Source organism: Epinephelus lanceolatus, chromosome 14 (genome assembly GCF_041903045.1).
Source record: "Epinephelus lanceolatus isolate andai-2023 chromosome 14, ASM4190304v1, whole genome shotgun sequence".
Lineage (NCBI taxonomy): Eukaryota > Metazoa > Chordata > Actinopteri > Perciformes > Serranidae > Epinephelus > Epinephelus lanceolatus.
In genome coordinates, this window is record NC_135747.1 from 44,243,893 (window position 1) to 44,263,355 (window position 19,463).

Consider the following 19,463-nt stretch of genomic DNA (forward strand, 5'->3'; position numbering starts at 1 on the left):
GGTAGAAAACCTACTACCAGAATGCACTGCGCCGCACCGGACCAATCAAAGCTCCCACTAGTAGGTGACGTAATGCAGGCTGCCCTTCTGAAAACAACTTAGCAACCTGCTGGTAGCAAGCATTCTTGTATTATAGCTAAACAGAGTTTCTGAATCATTTAAGGCGGGAAATAATCAACGGGTCATATTAGATCAGCTCTGCTTAGTTTTAACATTTGAGTTCTGTCTGCTTTATACTCTTTGTGTCTCTGGTGGCAGCACGAATACAAAGTACAAGTACAAGCTGCAAAAATGGTGGATTTTTGCTGGCAGATGAGCAGGGAGATGTGGGTGCTGGTAAGATGGAGGGAAGTTTCACACAGTTCATTCACACAGTTCATACACACACACACACACACACACACACACACATTGTTATGACACAAAACTGGCTGAAAAGTTTCTCTGTAAGTGTTAAACTAACCTGGAAGTTGTGGATAGGGTTGGTGGTGGGGAGCCATGTGGAGCGAGGGTTCTCCTGGGAGCGGAAGGGCCCGTTGAAGGCCTGAGTGATGGCGCTCAGGTTGAAGGCACACACCGCCGATGCTGCAATACTGTTGCTTTATAGTGAGATAGATAGGGAGGACGAGACGGAGGGGGAAGATAGCAGGAAGCAGAGAGGGGAGGAAGTGACAGGAAGAGACGGAGAGAGATATTATATAAAGATATCGCTTCAACAATAATATTCATAACAGTTTACATGTTGGCAGTAAACGTGAGGCTGTATCAGGAATCAGCGGCGCCCAGCTGTGTAATAAAGCCGTTCTGTAATGTGTTCCATCCTCTTAATGGAAGTCCTATCGTTTATACCTGCACTAAACAGCTGTACGACGCTGCTGTGCTTGCTGGAGGCTAAGCTACGCTATCAGCACAGCACAGTGAATGGGGACAGTATTAAGCTGAGGATACGGAGGCAGTCGCACAGATTATGCGCAAACACACACACACACACACACACACACACACACACACACACACACAGAGCTGCCTCACAGGTGTCACAAATGAGAGTAAACCCGGCTAAACTGGCAGTGTGAGTAAAGTTATTATGGTGACGCTCTTTGGCCATAATGTGCTGCAAGGTAATGAGTTTCTTAACTGCCTGCTACTGCTGTCCCCCCCCCCCCCCTCCCACACACACACACACACACACACACACACACACACACACGCACACACCCAGCACCAAGAGTTTTTTTTACCAAGCAGTGAACGGCCGGCTGGCTTGGCACGGCTCGTGAGATGCTGATAAACCATCAGTTAGGACATAGTGAGTTATAACATTATAGTGAGCAAGCAACAAAGGAACTGCATGAGCCACAGAGGAAGAGGAGGGATTGATGGAGGGGCAGATGGAGGGGCTGATGGAGGGGCTGGTGGAGGGGCTGATGGAGGGGCTGATGGAGGGGCTGGTGGAGGGGCTGATGGAGGGACCTGGTGGAGCTTTGTGAGGCGTGTTGGTACCTTGAGTAAAGTATAAATCAGTGAAGGATGCTGCTGGCTGAAAACGCTGCGTCCCAGAGGTTGGTTAATGGTTCTGATGAGGCCTGAATGTGTCGTTATCAACCCTTCAGCTGCTTTTGCTCAGTTTTTGTTGCCTTTGTTTTAATTGGCTTCTCTTAGCTCGGCGTGTCGTCCTGTGGATTTATTTAAAGGTACAGGATATTTAGAAATGCCATGTCGACAGGCCAACGGGACAAAATGTTTTATCAGACAGCTTTTATGAAATAAAGACGTCTTAAAGGGTAAATGTGGCATCTTTCAACCTGAACCTCATTTTCCCAGGTTTCTGTTTCTCAGTGACCAGTGGGAACAACAAAATTTGAAATAAGTCCAGTACTGAGCGAGCAGGCTGCAGCCAGCAGCAACGTAAATGTACGTCCACTGACAGGCGGTGGTGGTTCGAACACATCTGGTGCCCTAGGCAGCTGATTTATTCAAGTTTCTCACCAGAAGCTATATTTCACAAGTTACAGTGAACACATCATGAGAACATTATAATTTACATTCACCCAGTGCTCATTATTACTGAATAGAGCCTGAACGCTTCACAATGTAAATCAATGCACCCCCTGTGAGCTGTTGGTTGTTTCTACTGGCTGCTGAAAGGTATTGATAACTAGCTGCTAACTGCTAACAGCTAGCAGCTGAGTTAATGACTTGATTTGTTTTCTTCTCCCATTTGTGGCGCCCCCTATAGACGACACTGGCCTTAGCGTTCGCCCACACTGCCTATGACACGGGTCGCCACTGACAGTGAGTATGACACCGTGGATGTTTGCAAAAATACACATGAATTCCAATACGGTCGTTCACACAGTGGTCACATGGTGAGATTTGGGACTGCATATACAATGGGCCGATTTTTGTGTTTATCGATGTCACAAGAGCCAAAGAGTAATGTGAACGTAGTTTAAGATGAAAAGGTCCAGTTAATGTGAGCTTCATTTTAGATCAACATCAAAAGAAAACAGGTTTTCTCTAGACAGCTGGAAGTCGATCCCAGCAGAACGTTGAAGACGTTTGCACATTCAGGTTCGGCTGCTTTAACTGAGCAGAATGTTTGTTATTCACAACACAAAATGCGTCAATCAGAAGTCTTTAAAGTTTAATAGAAACAGTTCTTAAAGCAAACTTTAAGTCTTTATTCCTCTCCTCTGCGGATCATCCACTAACATCCTCATTTTAACACTAAGATGTTTCTGAGCTCGCCTGAGACGTCTGATTTCTTTATTTTGAGTGCTCAGTTTTCAGATCTGCAGTTCAGGCTGTGTGAAAGCTAATGTGTTGTGTCATTACCGCAGGGTGGCAAAGTGCTGTGCAGCTCTAAATGAGCTCTGGCTAAACAAGGAGGGAGACCAAACAGGTGGCTCATTGACTGACTCTCAGGCTGCAGAGGAGAACAGCCTCCGGACTTCAGTAAAAAGGACTTTTTCTCTGGGTGTTTCCAGGAGTGACGGGGAGGCAGAGACAAAGGAGTGTGAAGCAGAGTGAGAGCTGTGGTGAACCGGCTGGAACCAAACCCCAACCCGAGGGAACCGCAGGCCAACGAGCTGCAGTGAGTGAGCGGCAGCCACAACAGTTTTCACACTCACACACAAACACGCAGATGTAAGAGGAAGTTAAACTGTGGCTTTGTGGTCGTTCTGTAGCTGCAGCTCTGCACTGAAGCCAAACTCCAACAGAAAGCCGTTGCCCAGATGACTGGAGATCTGTGCTGTGACAGCGTGCTGCTGCACATAATGCCAAGAGAAGAGAGTGAAATGGAGCACTGAAAGGAACCCAGGCTGTCGCACTAATGGATGCAACCCATATGTTTTGAGTCTGCTTAAAAGCCCGGGAAAGTGATTGAAAAGCAGTTTGACATCTGTTATGCTGTTTGCTGCTGCTGCTCCGCCGCTCTCCGAGGCCCCTGCACCGTGATGATCACTTTCATTATGACTGAAGCTCCTTCTTCAAGTGATTTATCTGATCACAACAGCCTGATTCTGTCACTGCTTGTCTTCTGAAATGCTTCTTGATTTCCAGTTGTGTTTTACACGTCTCATCACTGTTCAAACCCTTTTATCAGCTCCTTACATCCCGCGTTGTTACCCAGCGTCTCCACCTCCAGGTACATCATTAAAATCCTGCTTACTCATGAATGCATCAGTAACAAGAGGAGCGCTCCCCAGCACAGTGCAGATCTCCACCAGGCGGCTAAACGGCCACCTGAGCTGATCGCAGCCAACATGGGCGACTCCTGTGATTGCAGCGGTGCAGAACATCCCAGAGGTCGATAAAAATATGCACCTCATCTATTTTTGACGCTGCTACAGAGCGTCACACCGAGCAGATCGAGTTCTCCTGTTAACAGCCGCTGTGTGTGAAATATGGGCACAATATAATCATGAGGATGAATGTATTTTTAATTCAAAACTAAAGTACGGTCTTAAATCTTTAATCCATGTTGTTTATAAAATGACTTCATTATATGAACTCTGTCTGCAGGCTGCAGCACAACAAAGACTAAACAGACCAAAAAAATAAACCACTTAACTTCCTCACCTACTTACTCAACAAAATCTGCTAAACTACCAGTCCGAGCAGGCAAAACACGACGCTACTGAAACCCTCCTGCTGTGGTACGATATCAAGCCGCAGACGGAGTGAAACCAGGTCACAGCTGGACAGTGGAGAGCTTCGCCTGGTGGCATCATCCCCAACACCTCCCTTACAGTCAAAATGGTTCAGATCACAAAAAAATGTGGATTTATTCATCTCGTATTGTGTCTAACTTTAGTGGATCATAACACATCTGATGTGGGATTAATCTGCAGATTCTCCAGTTCAAAACGAGACCAAACTTTTCGATGCATGTCAGTTTTTGTGCCACGACAAAGGTCAAAGTGTCTCCTGTAACAGACAGTAAGGTTTTAGCCAAGACAATTTCTGGGCCCAGTTGGAGGTGCGGACACACGGCGACAAGGCCGACTGCTGCGCCACCTGTGTCTTGGCCAAAAATTTAACTTCAACACACCACAAACACTGCAGCCAACGTCAACTAGCAGGTGTGTATGCCTGAGAGGAAACAACTCTCCGCACCAGCAGGGGGTGGTTGTCTGTAATCACCATTAAAAATGGAAAACAGGACAGATTCAAGACACTAGTTAGCCAGTTAGCCTGATGGTTAAAGAACAGGTGATATTTACTGTGTGCTAGTGAACAGTAACACAAACAATAAGGAACCTGAAAAATAATCTAAACTCATATAAGAAGTCTGTTTGGATCTCACGCCCTCTTGACTTTAGTCGTTTCCTGACTTCCGTTTCACTTCTTGTGCACCAAGTTGAACGGCCAATCAGAGTGATTTTTGATCCGATTCTCTGATGCCGAATCGGATCAAAAAGCCAACAAGGGCCGACAGTGTGGGACACACGGCAAAAACTATGGTGACAGATGCTAACTGACAGCCCAGCACTGACTGACTGTTGGCTCGGTGTGTCAGGACCCTCAGAGGAGGGAGGAGTCAGTGACGATATGAAACATTCAATAACTCAGACGTTTCAACAACTGAATCACCAAAACCACAAGAGGTCCAAAAGCATACAGTCGTACGTGTGCACAGAAAGTATAAGGCTGATTTGTCACATGCACACACACACACGACCAAACCCATGATCCACGCTCAGGGATGCAGGAGATAATAATAATCCTACAATATGTCTCTTTATATATCACATCCAAAAGAACATTTAGCTGAGTTTTGTTACATCACAGTGTTCTTAGTTTCATTTAAAGAATAAGGTGGTGACACTATACATTTTACTTATCGTCAAGAAAACACCAATAATGAATGTATCGTCATAGTGTGTGTGTGTGTGTGTGTGTGTGTGTGTGTGTGTCCAGAGCCTGATGTATCTTACTCCAGTCTGAGCCTTCAGGCTGAACTGTCGTCCAAACACTATTAAAAACACATCAGAGATCCTCACTGTTGCTCTGGCTGTTCCTTTATTACCATGAACACACACTGTAGTTTATTTTGAGTCGATCCCACACACGCACACACACACGCGCACACACACACACACACACACACACACACACACACACACACACACCGTCCTGCTGTGAGAAACACTCATCAGAGCACCAAATGTGGAATGAGACACAGCTGAGAATAGTCCCAAACTAATTCACTGTTTCCTTCTGTCTGAGGAGCGTTTACAGAGAGCAGCTGATTCAGGAAACTAAAGAGGAAACTTTGTGTGTTCAGTAGGATCCAGAAGGCCGAGGACCACAGACAGGGCACAGGGGACAGGGGACAGGGGACAGGGGACAGGGGACAGGGGCGGACTGACACAGTGTTAGTTCTGGTCTTTTCTTAAGATGTGTTGACACCAAGAAACAAACGGAACAGCGGCCTCATCCCTCAAACAAAGGAACTCAACACCTGTTTGACCTCTTTGTTTCACCTCTGCCTGATCCCCAGTCAGACAGTTTCCCACAGCAGCCCCCCCGGATGTGTTGCTCAGTTCAGCCCCCCAACAACGACCTGTTAGACATGTAATGACGTCATCACTCAGCCCGGCTGTTGGGCCGTCTGCACGCCACAATCAGTGCAGATCACAACACACTGAGTGTGTGAACACAGAGGCTGATAATCATCTCATCCTATAACCTGATCTCTGCAGGCTGGATGCTCCCAAACCTTTTAAACAACATCCCTCGATGTTGCTGTTTGACATCTCATGTTTTTAGCTTTTTGGTTGTTAGAACTAAACGATCTGTCACACTGCTGCACACAGACCTGTTGTCAGAGGAACATGTTGTATGTTCCACATGTATCATGTCAACATTTCTTAAGAGACATAGTATATGAGCTGACTTTGTCATCAGGAGGTGGAGGGGACAGTGTGACGCCTGCCAAGCTGCAGATCTCTGTTCAACACCAACAAACAACAAAATCTGTTGTTTTTTATCCGGTTGCTGAGTTTCCAGTGACTTTAGGCTCAAAAAGCTTTTTTTTCTTCGTCGAGACGTTTCTGCTCTTCCTGCCGAGAACGTGCAAAAAAAACCAGGATCTTATTCTGGTGGTGGCTGTGCATTAATGTATTCTTTATTTATTTGTTTAATTTCCTTTCTGTTGTTTTCAAATGTTATTAATATGATTGTAATTTTAAGCTCTCTTGGAAACACGTCGCTCAAAAGGAAGACGTTACAGGTGAAAACATCAACTTTGAGATTTTGGGCAATTTTCCTTCCAAAACGTGTCTTCTTTCAGACGAGGTCAGGGGTCACCAACATGCAGCTCAGGGCTCACATGCAGAAGCTGCTGCTGATTCCAAATCCACATGAGAAAATGTCTCAGAGGAAAACAGAGAATTTCAAAGTGAGCGTACAGATTTGTTCGCTGTCACCACCAACGCTGCAAAGTTGAATTACCAAATAATCCTAACCGTCCCAGTGCAGAGCAGCTGCTTTGTTGTAAAACATAAAACATGCTCATTTAGATCTATCAGGAATGTTTACAGGCTAATTTAGATTAAACAGGCTGATCTGCCGCCGTGTATTAACAGATCCTGTTTTTGGGCCAAACATATATATATATATTTTTTTAGTATCGGTTTGTGACCCCTGGTCTAGGGGAAAGAGAAGCTCCAAAATACACAGTTGGTGTTTATTTTTGTTCAGATTTCTGTCCTGGACATGTATACAAAATGTGCATATTTCATTAGATAATGCATCATTTGCATATTTAAAGTTTCAGAAAACTTGTGAAACAGAAAATAATTGTCTTAATATCAGTAATCACCTGGAGAAGTTTGATGGTGATATCTTATATTTAAAAGCCTAACTTATTCCCCATGCAGTGTTGTTTCTGCTCTAAAAAGGTTTGGATTTTACAACACATATCTTTAAAGGCCATTTTATTAAAACAAGTTTTTTCTTACACTCTGAGGCAGAAATCTTCGCTTCAGCAGCTCTTACATAAACCAGACTTTACATGTTATTCCTCTCTGTACTCTGAAGGTTTTTACAGAGGGATTTGTTCATATATCATTCATTGCCTCATTTAAAGAACATTTTATTCTTAAAAACATGGCGATGGACATTTTTAATGGCTGTTGACGGTATTTTCTGATTTGTAAAGTGATAAAAAGAAAAACCTTTGACTCTGATATGTGAAGACAATGAAACAAGGATTTTGAACCTGATTTCCATTCTGGACATGTCTGCAATTTAGTGCATATTTAATCAGATAATAAAATATCTTCTATACAAAAAACAATTGTCTTAATGTAAGTAATCAGCTTTGGAAGTCTCATGGTGATGTCTGTTTTATATCCATGTCATATAAACTGATGTGACAGAACACAGACATCAGCACAGCGTGAGTCCAGCTGAAAGCCCGGCTTCTTACTTAATGTGCCTAACCTCATTTTATGTGAAAAAGGAACAGCTGAGGCTACATTAAGGCCAATGTTTCAACCTGGGTGAATACCTGCAGCACAGCATAAAAGCAAAAAGGGCTCACTCAGCAGAGCTGCACGACTGCAGGGACCAGAAATTGAACCGAGGCTGCCAGGATTATCCGCACATATTTTTACTCTGCACAACAATACGCCAGCAGAAGCAACAGCTTTGGCCCAAAACAGTCACATCCAGAGGCAGACTGAGTCAGCAGCACCGCGGCTAAACAATAAAGCAACACCACAGGTTCAGGAGGTTGCACAGAGAGCCAGGTGTTAGATCTGAGCCACTGTAAAGAAGTGCACAGTTCACAGAGTATAAAAACACCGTGAAGCGTCTGAAAGAGAAACTTAGATCACTGGAGTATTTTTGCGTCTGAGTCTGACTTGACCTATTTTCACAGTATTTCTAATCAAACACAAACTGACCCTAAGAGAGGGAGACCAGACAAAGTGCACACAGTGGGTTAAATTCAAAGTAAATATGTGTGACAGGAATGATAAGAGTGCTGGTACACAAGCAGCAGATTCTGTCAAACTGTATTCAGATCAGGCCCCGTCTTCCACCGGGGGCCCGCAGTTCATTTCAAGGTAGATTTGATGTCAGCAAGTTGATACGACGGGGAAGCGAATGCTGTGTAAAATCAGAAATATTGCACAGTTATGTGGCTGCTTCAGCTGGCCGCCCAGCATATCATTTATCTCCCACGTCGAGTCTGATCTCACCTGGAGTCAGACGCATATTTTTCATGGATTGGAGGGATTTTCAGATCCCTGAGGAGTTTTGTGCACGTCAGGCTGCGTGTGTGTGTGTCAGAGTGAGTTTGAAACGCATGGAAAGGTCTGACGATACTAAGTGAGCATAAGGCTCCTTATTAGAGCTGCAGCTAATAATTATTTAACCTAATAATCAGCCTGAAGTCCTAATTTGTTTCATGTCATCATTCAGTCTGACATCATCTGAAGCAGAGCTCTTTTGTTTCGCCCTAAATTCATTTTCACTTGACACAAAAGTTAAGAGCTGCCTGGGGCAATAATTTGTTTTGTTTTTTGACAAAAACCTACAAAAAAGAACTATGATGATTTCAGAAATGTTTTTTAAGCAACTTCTCATATTCTCACTTTTTTTTTTCGCTTTGTTTGTTTTGTTTTTTAGGTCTTTATATCGGTGCAGCTGTGGCTAAGAGGTACAGCAGGTCGTCCACTAATCAGAATATCAGGAGTTTGATCCCTGCCTCCTCCAGTCTGCTGGATCCTTGGGCAAGATACTGAACCCCCAAAAGTGTGCGATCACACGTGCGTGGTTACTGAGGAGCAGGTGGCATCATGTATGGTAGCTTCAGCCACTAGTGTGTCAATGTGTGTGTGTGAATGGGTGAACGTGACATGTAGTATAAAAGCGCACTGAGTGGTCAGAAGACTTGTAAGGTCTGATACAAGTGCAGTCCATTTACTATTTACTAGGGGTGTGAATCTCTAGGCACCTCACGATTCGATTCAATTCCGATTCTGAGGGCAACGATTTCGATTATAAAACGATTCTTGATTCTAAAATGAGCCAATAAGAAAATTTACACTAGATACTGAAAAACATTATTGTAATAAAGTTGGATATATATGTCCAGTGCATACAAACTGTATCACTTGCTATGGTTGAGATGACGACACTCCACCAGTCTCCTCCTCATCCACAAATCTCATCGGGACTCTCCTGTCCCTCGTCGACCTCCTCGACATTTCTCCTCCAGTATTTACAAAACTATAACTGACTATAACTATCTATGAACTATAAAAACACCAACTATAGTGAAAACACGACGGAAACACGGCATAAAAAAACTCAAAAGCTCTCAAAAAACCACAAATACTAAATATTATTTACAATGAAAATGCCACCAAAACTCTCCTTGTCAGCTGTCACTCTCCTCCTGCTGTGCTTCCCTCCCCTCCTCCACAGGTAATGACGTCACCACCGTAATCACTTATATCAGGATCTGTTGGAATTACGTCGATAGCGTGAATTGTTGAAGAGTTACAGTAATTTGAAAAATAAATATGAAAATAAAATGAAAATCGATTATATGAGTTTTCCACCTCGATGCTCGCATCATTCAACACAGAATCTCGATGCCTCTAAAAATCATTTTTTCCCACCCCTACTAGTTACCATATCATTCTGTAGCTGTGCAGTGGTATTCTTTATGGATTCAAATCCCAAAACTCCAATTTTGGTTAAAGTGTATATTTTAGCTGCAAAATGCTTTTTTCATCAAACAAACGGTGGACGTCACGTTATTTTGTTTCTCAAAGTCCCACAGAAACACAAACAGACTGAACAGTGGAGACCGGGGTCGACCTGCAACTCCTGTGTGACATCAGGCACAATTATTGATTCTGTTAATGGAGTTTGGTGACAGTGAGGAGGGCAAAGATCACAGCTTCTGTGCCCCGTCAGGACAGGCGCTCTGATGGCGAGGTAAAGCAGTGAAATCATGTTAATACAGTGCACGTTTAAACTGATGCAGATTATTTTAGCTGACCCTTTTTTAAAGAGGCTATAAAACGTTTTGCTGCGGCTCCCGTTCACAGCCACCAGACTCCTTTGACAGAAACAGTAATTTTACATCACAGAACACAGGGACTTAGCTGAACTACTGCTGCCTCCCATCGGGTTAAGTAGTTTGTGTGACTGCTGGAGCCGAACTAACCACAGCAGTTATGTTATATTGTTTAGCTTCTGAGACTGTAGACGTATAAATGTGTTTATAAGTAAAATGCAGTCTTATATGGACTCTTAGCCTGTCTTCATCTGGTTAAATAAAAGTTTAACATTAAGAAAACAGCGCCATCTTCCACCTGCAGGCTCAACTCTTCCAAGCAAACACTTTCCTCCGTCTCCATGCTTATTGTCAGCGAACAGTAAGTGTCTGAGGGGCGTTCCCATTTGACAAACACGTAAAAGAACTCAGGTTGAGCCAAACTTTGGCAGTTTTGCCTCATAAATGATAAACGATAAATCACTGTTCCTAAGTGTGTCTTTTTTTTTTTTACTGCTAATCAATTAACAGGACCAGTTGTTGCACTCCTCCTCCTCCTCCTCCTCCTCCTCCCCACCCGACCTCTCAGATACGAGGCCCTCTCAGCTGGAGTGAAGTGGTGGGGTCGGTGCAGTCTCCCAGCAATAGATAAGGAGCTCATAATTAGTTAGTAATGGCAGGTTAGACACCTCAGCAGGAGAATCTCTCTCTGTTGCTCCGAGCCCACGACACGAGGACCCTGCCAATAAGGGCCCGGAGTTAATTAAAAGACCTGGCCGTGCTCGGAGGTCTTAAGTGTCCTTATTCTGATGGAATGTGAAAACCCTTGTCTACATAACGGCCCGCCTGACTGCGCTCGCCTGGCTCCGCTCGCCGCCGCCGCCGCCGCTGCTGCTGCTGCACGTCTCAATAAAATTACAGCTGAATCATTTCCTTCTTTATTTCATTCCTCTCCGTCTCCTCCTCTACTCTCCAGTCGGGCTGAGTGATTATTTCTGTCACTGACTGATCTGATGCATGTTATTATTTCTATCCATTGATTGATTTAAGGGGCACTACACCAATTAGAAATGTCTCAATCAGTTTATGAGAAGAACTGCTCCGTGAAAACAGTCGTACAATATCTGCTCTGGCTCCGTACGAGCTCTCTATGGCAGCTTCTTCTTTCTGTGACCATCTGAGACTACAAGCAGAGGAGGTGGACACATGCACTGTGAACCCCAGTTTGCTCTCTCAACTTAAACTTTCAAAACTTTGAGTTTAGCACAACACAGAAACATAAAAGCTTTGAGTTCGGCAGACACCAAATAAATGTGTCACATGACTCTTGTCCGACAGGAAGTTTATGTCAGTATGTTGTTTGAACATTTAATTCTGTCACATGAACATAAACATTTTAACACATTTTAATTTAATTGAAATAGTTAAGTGTACAATGATAGTGCTCTTTATTGACCTTAAACTAATTAGGTGAGATCGGATTTAACTCAGAACTTTTATGTCATTTTAACAATCTGTAGACTTTGCATTAAAATGTTGTGTCACGGATGGATTGGGGTTCACAGTTTGGGCATTAATCATGTTTTATCAGGTCTTTTCTTGGGAATGAGACGTCGTCCAGTTGCCATGGTGACTACAGAAGATGTGTTTGGGACAAACACATCTTCCCCATGACGCCCAGAGGATGAGGGGGATTTTTATGTGTGTAAAGTTACGTGGGCGATATCTATCGCTTAGCAAATGACAAAGTGAATGGAGAGCTGACTAAAACAAAGTGCATCTTCTCATCCTATCACTGAGAGGAGAGCTGGTTAGCAGTTAGCACAAATACACTGCTGAGGTGCTTTGATGACAGAGAGTGTGTGTAGCTGTAGGAGCACATATTGATTACAAAGTGCTTCAAACAAACTATAAAGCTGTTAACTCAGATTATTATCTGGATCATTTTAAAATCAATTCTGTATCTTTTAGTGCGACTTTTCTATAAACAGCTATTAATATATCAGAATTATTTCCTCAACATTTTAATGGTGTTTTTATGACACCAGTAACGACTATAGATGATAATAAAGTAAAGAAATGACTGAGAGAAAATATTCTAAAGGTTTCCAAAGATATTTTCCTTCTGTTAATGTCGTGTTGTTAATTTGATTTTTCTGTAGGATCTTGTTTTTATGTAAGTTTACACTGAGGCCACACTGTCAACCCCAATTCACTTAACTTAAATCTTTTTTTGGAAACAGCTTCACTCAAAACTTTTAGTTTAGTGTGACAGAAACAAAAAAGTTTTGAGTTAACCAGACACAAAAGTCAAGACAGCCCGTCCCCTGCTGCTTCTTCATCTTTTCTTAAAAACTGCGACCAAACATTATTGAGGTGTGACACTAAATTGGCAGACTAGGTGGACCTTTAATTGTAATAAAACAGTGAGAAATGGTTATCAAAATATTTCCAGAACCATAGGCGACATCTATAAAGTGCTTCTGGGTCAGGTTAAGTCTAATTAAAACTCAAAGATCTTTAATTTACAATGAGACAAAGAAAAGCAGTGAAGTCTCTCATTCTGACAAGATGAAACAAACTTTTAACTTTTGATTGTTGATTAGAATTTTAGTTTTTTTTCTGTGCAATTGTTTCACCATAACATGGTCATTTTTAAAGCATCAATGAATATATGAAAAGGTTAAGAGAGGGAGGGAGGACAGTGTTGAGACATGTCCCACATCCTGAGCAGACAGAGACGATAAGGACTCTGTTCCAACTCTGCTTTACAGCCCTAACTCCTGGGAGCAGCTGTGAGCCTGTTCAATTTAGGCCAGACAGATGGAGACAGTGTTTGTGGTGATTGCATTAACATATCCAACCCCGATGAGGGAGGCGGTTTTGGAGGGAGGACCGACGAGCCGCTTCAGAAAAGAAGGGCAAGGAAGGAGGAGACAAAAGGACGACGGACAAAAGCTCGGCGCTCGCTGATTTTTCTCATTACCTCTTCTCATTCCCTCCCACTCTTGTTTCTCTCTCACTCTTTATCCCCCCCGGCTTTTCTTTCCCTTTGTCGCTGTGCGGCTCCTCACTCTCTCCTCCGCTCTATCTCTAAAGATGGCTGCAGGCTGATGGAGAGCAGCCATGTGCTGCTGAATGCAGGGAGCTTACCAGGTGAGAGAGCAGAAGGTGAGAGGCAGGATTCAACTCCCCCCCGACAGAACAGAGAATGCATCTGAATACTAACAAACACACTCAGACACACAGCAGACATGAACACACACATGGTACGGTCCAACACAACAGCGTTCACCAACAACTCGTAATACTCTCACATGAATCAGACTCAGATGACTTAAGATTCCAGACTAAATATCCAGTGAGCCAAAATGCCTTGTTGATGCCAGAGGTCAGAGGAGAATGGCCAGACTGGTTCAAGATGATAGAAAGGCAACAGGAAGTCAAATAAGCACTGGTTCCAACCAAGGTGTGCAGAAGAGCATCTCTGAAGCAACAACACCTTGTCCAACCTTGAAGCAGATGGGCTACAGCAGCAGAAGACCACACCAGGTGCCACTCCTGTCAGCTAACAACAGGAAACTGAGGCTACAATTCACCAAAACTGGACAATAGAAGATTGGAAAAACCACATTCAGATGGAAGCATGGATCCATCCTGCCTTGTATCAACGCTTCAGGCTGCTGCTGGTGGTGTAATGGTGTGGGGGAGATTTTCTTAGTACCAACTGAGCATGGTTTAAACACCACAGCCTACCTGAGTATTGTTGCTGAGCGTGTCCATCCCTTTATGACCACAGTGTACCCATCTTCTGATGGCTACTTCCAGCAGGATAACGCACCATGTCACAAAGCTCACATCATCTCAAACATGACAATGAGTTCACTGTACTCCAATGGCCTCCACAGTCACCAGATCTCAGTCCAATAGAGCACCTTTGGGATGTGCTGGAACGGGAGATTTTCATCATGGATGTGCAGCCGACGAATCCGAACCAAAGAGGGCAGGCGTAAAGGCACCCTTGGTATCACTACCTTCACATTTAACAACGATGTTCTCGTCATCTTTCCTCCTGCCGACATCAAAGTAAGGGAAGTACTTCAAAAGTATTTATGAAAGGACCATCTTTCCAGCTGTGAAACACTTCTTTAACATATTCTTATTCCCTAAAGGATGAACTGTTCACTACCGCTCACGACATATAAGTGTTGGTACTGAACACGTTTATATTACTTTGCTTTCTGTCTCAGGTCAGAGAGTTTTGGAGACCTGATGCTTCATCCAGATAAAAGTTCACCAAAGCAATGACCAGTATTCCTTCTGGGAGCACAAATATTTACACAGATCTCGTGGCAATCTGCCGACTGATTATTAAAACCAGTATCTGTGTTGACATCTTGCTCTGGATTATTGTGTTGGACCGACTGAGCAAACTGAGAGAGAGACGCAGCCGCTCTCTCGTCATGCAAACGTGTGCTGCAATTAGACTTTTACTGAACATAAAAAGCATAACAAGGACCATAATGTGCACACTCTGGCCCTCAGTGTTTCCTCTCTGTAATGAAGTGTGTGACACCCCCACCTGGCGCAATCAAACACCAGAGGGAGTGTGAGTCAGTGTGTATTTCCAGCTCGGCTGAGAGCTGCATGCATCCACACTGATCATTAGCAGCAGCAGGGAGGCTCTAAACGCTGGGAAATTGTCTCTGTGTAAAGGTGGGAGAGTGTCGGAGCACCAAACTTTATGAAGTGATGAAATCTGAGGGCTAAATAAAAAGAAGATCAAGTGTTGTGGTGTGTGTGTGTGTGTGTGTGTGTGTGCCACATTAATATTCTTGTTGGTGTTGAAGGGCTCTTTAGCACAGCTGCAGCTTGTTTTTGTAGAGTTGTTCATCCTTTCTACTCGACAGTGAGGGCAGTGTTGAGGATAATGCACAGATAAGAAGAACATCACAGTCATTTTATCGTCCCGATGCTTCTCTGATCGTCCTGTTCAAACCAAAGCTCGTATTAAATATAACAAACACATAACAGAGGCTGAATGTCGGAGTCAAGATGAACCGTTCTCAAACTAATTCTACCTTCAGTCCTCAATTTGTTTTCATCACACACACACTCGGCTAATTCAGATGATAAATGTCAGAAAACTTTTTTTATTTCTAGTTGAAGTATTGCTTCTGCTTTATTTTATTGAATTAAGGCACAACTGGAGGACACAGACACTGTATCAGGTTACTACTCATGTTTACTGAGATTAATCATCTGCTCTCAGCTGTTTAACGTCTTCCACTCTGCCACGACACCAGCGGGCGTCCTCAGCCGATATTACTATCTTTCAGAAGCTGAAGTGGGCGGAGCTTTAAAGCTCCAGTGAACATGTCTGTATCATATGAAACTTTGGGTTCTATAATTTCTCAAGAGTCTCTCCTTTGCAGACATACCTACTTTTTGGACAAACACCATGCTGTTTCGGGACCTTGGTCTATGACAGCTCTGCCTCCTGACAGGATGAGATCACATCCTGGTGTCGGACAAGGTGTCGAACATCACGTCACTCCTGTACATATCCCACTCATGGGTTAAAGAGAGTCAGAGGCGTCTCCAGCATCTTGTCCTGATTTTAAAGTGGCGTTTCCAAGGACGTGATGCTGGTGTCTTGGGGCGGCTAGAAGGTCACTGAGCTCTGACGTGTTCAAGCTGCCTCACACCTTGTCATTAATGTCTGTGCCTAAACAGGCAGCTGTGTCACCAGAGCACATCTCAATACAGTGGCTGAGCATCGTCACAGACAAAGAGTCGTCTCTTTCAGTACAAGTGCTGTATGAAAGAGTCCACAGGACCCGGGTCCCTGAACACTCTTTTATTTGCATGAAGTGGGTCTGACTGGAAAGTTGAGACTCTCGTGGATTCAATAAGCACGACTGTATTCATGCGTGAGGATGTTGGTCCCCATAGTAACCACTTTTCTTTAAACGAACATCACTGTATAAAATGACCTATAGTGACCTCTGGGATGAAACTTCACAACCACAAACTAGAGACCAGGAACATTCAGAGGACATGTGGCTTTCAAAGGTATACGGACAATAACATCATCCTCATCCTCACTGTGACCTCGTCACATGTCCACGTTTGGTCATGGACTTTCCACGTCCACATATGACGTCCAAGGTACCCTGGGTGTGTTGGTTGTTGACGTTCTGGGACGCCGTGTCAACTTCAGCCTGTTACATGCATTGTCTGTTTTGGTTATGTTTAGCCGACACACACACACACACACACACGTGGTTGGGTTTAGGAAAAAAAGAACAGGGTTTGGCTTTACAATCTTACAGGAAGTGAACAACGACCTCCTGGGTGAAAGTCTTGGTTGTTGGACCCATCCACCCCCCTCCTGCCCACCCTACTTGGACCTCTGCAGCCTTAACTTTTGTTGTTGTCTCACCCTATTTCCTGCTGACGCCACCGGCCACCATCAAATCAAATAAGTGACAGGCCACATATCATACCAACGTGAGAGGACAGCTTTTTTCGCTGATGTGTGACGCCAGAAGTCGCTGACCAGGCACCAGTATTCAATGACTTCAGAGTGAGACTGGGTTGACAATTAGGGGGTTACTCTCCAAACAAATCACTGAAAATCTCAAAAATCTCAATCTCAAAATGTCAAAAGTTTTTGATACCAAATCACAGCATTTTTTTCTCCGGTGTTCCTCAAGCTCTTGGTGTCTTAATGTGGGATTTTGGAGGGATTTTGTTTTACCATTTTTATCAGTTCTCATATTGATTAATCCTAAAATTTAGCACCAGATCTGTTTTTCAAATGGTATTAACACAAACACTGCTGAGGCATAACTGATCATGGGATCGGCCATCATATTTTTCCATCATAATATTACACTGTGATGTCCTAAACCCCTGTAAACTCTAAACTTTAAATAGGCACCAAACCAAAACAATGATTTTGACATATTTATAACAAGAACTTGACACAGCACTGAGCTGCATCTCAAATTCATCTTCAGGTTCCCAGGTTTTAGATGGTGTACATCACTTCTATGTGACATATACTGTTGACCTGCTGTCTCCACCTACAGATCCCCTGTCCCCTCTGAAGAAGATAAAATAGGTCCATGTTTGGGGGAGTCGGGGTGACAGAGGTTAAGAAAGTATGCAGTTACAGACGTGGGGAATGTAAAGGACAAAGTGAGTTACTAAGCTTTTAATAAATGTACTGCTCCCAGAGGAGAAATAATAAAGGTGACAGTGGAGCTGTGTGAATGAGTGATACTTGTGAGTAATGAACAAGGTGTTGACTAATCATTTCAGTGTGCCTGTACAGATTTAATAAACTGTGGAGGGATCTGTGTTAGTAAAGATTCTGGGAACTGACACTCCTAGTGCTGCCGAGAAGCTGATTCAAAATCAACTCCCCTTTTCCAGGAAAACTGGAACCCAAGAGTTTCAGCATGTGACTACATCTGTGCTTCCAAACTGAAGAGTGTGTCTTTACTGAAACAACCGACTGTTGAGGCTCTGAACTCCGTTACTTCTGTGACACCAACTTCATCAACTTCAGCTGAAGCTGTTTCTTTTACTTTTCATGCCAGAGCTGCAGCTTCAGATCAGCTGTGTGGTTAATTATATTTCATAAAGTATGAATAAAGTGGAGAGCCATAATCTGTAAACAAAATGCAGGTGGCTGAATCAGCCATGCAGACCTCCATCTCCAAATCAGAGTGCAGAGCAGCACTCAACAGGTGGAGCGTCGAGTACAAGAGGAGCTCTGATGTTACAACTTCACATCCAACAACGACTCATAGAAACAACAGACACACAAGCAAGTGGCAGCCACCAGGGCTGAGAGACGAAGCCAACGCAGAAGTGACAAAACCTGCAGTTCCTCTAATGTCCACTGGAGTCAGTCCCCACAGACCTCCATGTTAACATGTCCAACTTTACAGCACACACGTGGTTACGTTCAGCCAACACACACACGTGGTTGGGTTCAGGAAAAAAGAACAGGGTTTGGCTTTACAGTCTTACATGATTCTTTTCTTTTTCTGACAGTGTCTAACACCAGAGGTCACTGACCAGGCACTGGTTTATCAACGACTTCGTAGTGACCCCTGGTTGAAAGGAACTTTGGTTTGCTGCCATCACACTCACTAATATCCACCTGTCAGCACTATAACACAGTCACATGTGCTTCTGTCTTCCCACATCAGAAACCTCCTGTGTAAGAATCCTTCCTGTACAACAGATGCAGTGCTGTGATACAGGAGCGTGTACTCACACATTGGTGGTGAAGATGCCGTAGATGAGGTCTTGCTCCGGCAGGTAGAAGGTGCTCTGCAGCTCGTTGTAGTAGAAGGGGATCTCCCCGGAGCGCGAGCAGTTGAGCCTCGCCTTCATGAACGTGGTCCAGGTGTCTTCCAGCAGAAACCGCCCACCAATGTCGTTCTTGCAGACTCGTGCCACGCGGGAGTAGACGGTCTTCCCGCAGTCGTGCTCCACTGCGTTCTCCCTCAGGAAGAAGAAGGTGAAGAGGCCGATGTCGTAGGCTGAGATGAAGTGGGGCTCTGCGGGGAGGAAGCAGAGAGGGAGGGGGAGGATCATTACACAGCGACGCCAGGGAAACAGAAATATTTGCAACATTTATCTTGTAGATTTTGTTGCTTTGACCTCTGCACTCCTTCTTATTGATTGCAATAAAAACAAGTTTGTAATTCTAGTGCTGCACGCCTGGTGAAGATGTTCTGGAAAAGAGCCTCAATGTCAAAAGCATAAATGAGATGAGAGGGTGCGGAGGGAGGAGAGGAGGAGATAAAAAATGGTTACTAATAAATCCGTCTGATGTTTTGATGGTAAATCCATGGAGCTATGTCTGTTTAACTGGACGGCCACGCTGCTTTTACTGCCCTCGGTGGCACAG

At 43.9% G+C, this 19,463-nt stretch overlaps 1 protein-coding gene across 6 annotated transcripts in view; it reads right to left on the reverse strand.

Moving 5' to 3' along the window:
* Positions 1–19,463, reverse strand: part of sema5ba (sema domain, seven thrombospondin repeats (type 1 and type 1-like), transmembrane domain (TM) and short cytoplasmic domain, (semaphorin) 5Ba) — a 278,351-nt gene that overhangs the window by 56,516 nt on the left and 202,372 nt on the right. For 5 of the 6 annotated variants that reach the window (XM_078174762.1, XM_033617575.2, XM_078174764.1 and 2 more), the window contains 2 exons: positions 18,825–19,110; positions 464–599 (listed from right to left, as the gene is read on the reverse strand). In XM_078174762.1, the coding sequence (XP_078030888.1) occupies positions 464–599; positions 18,825–19,110 (422 nt within the window). The remainder of the gene's footprint in view (positions 1–463; positions 600–18,824; positions 19,111–19,463) is intronic. The other variant, XM_078174761.1, reaches the window with a different exon arrangement.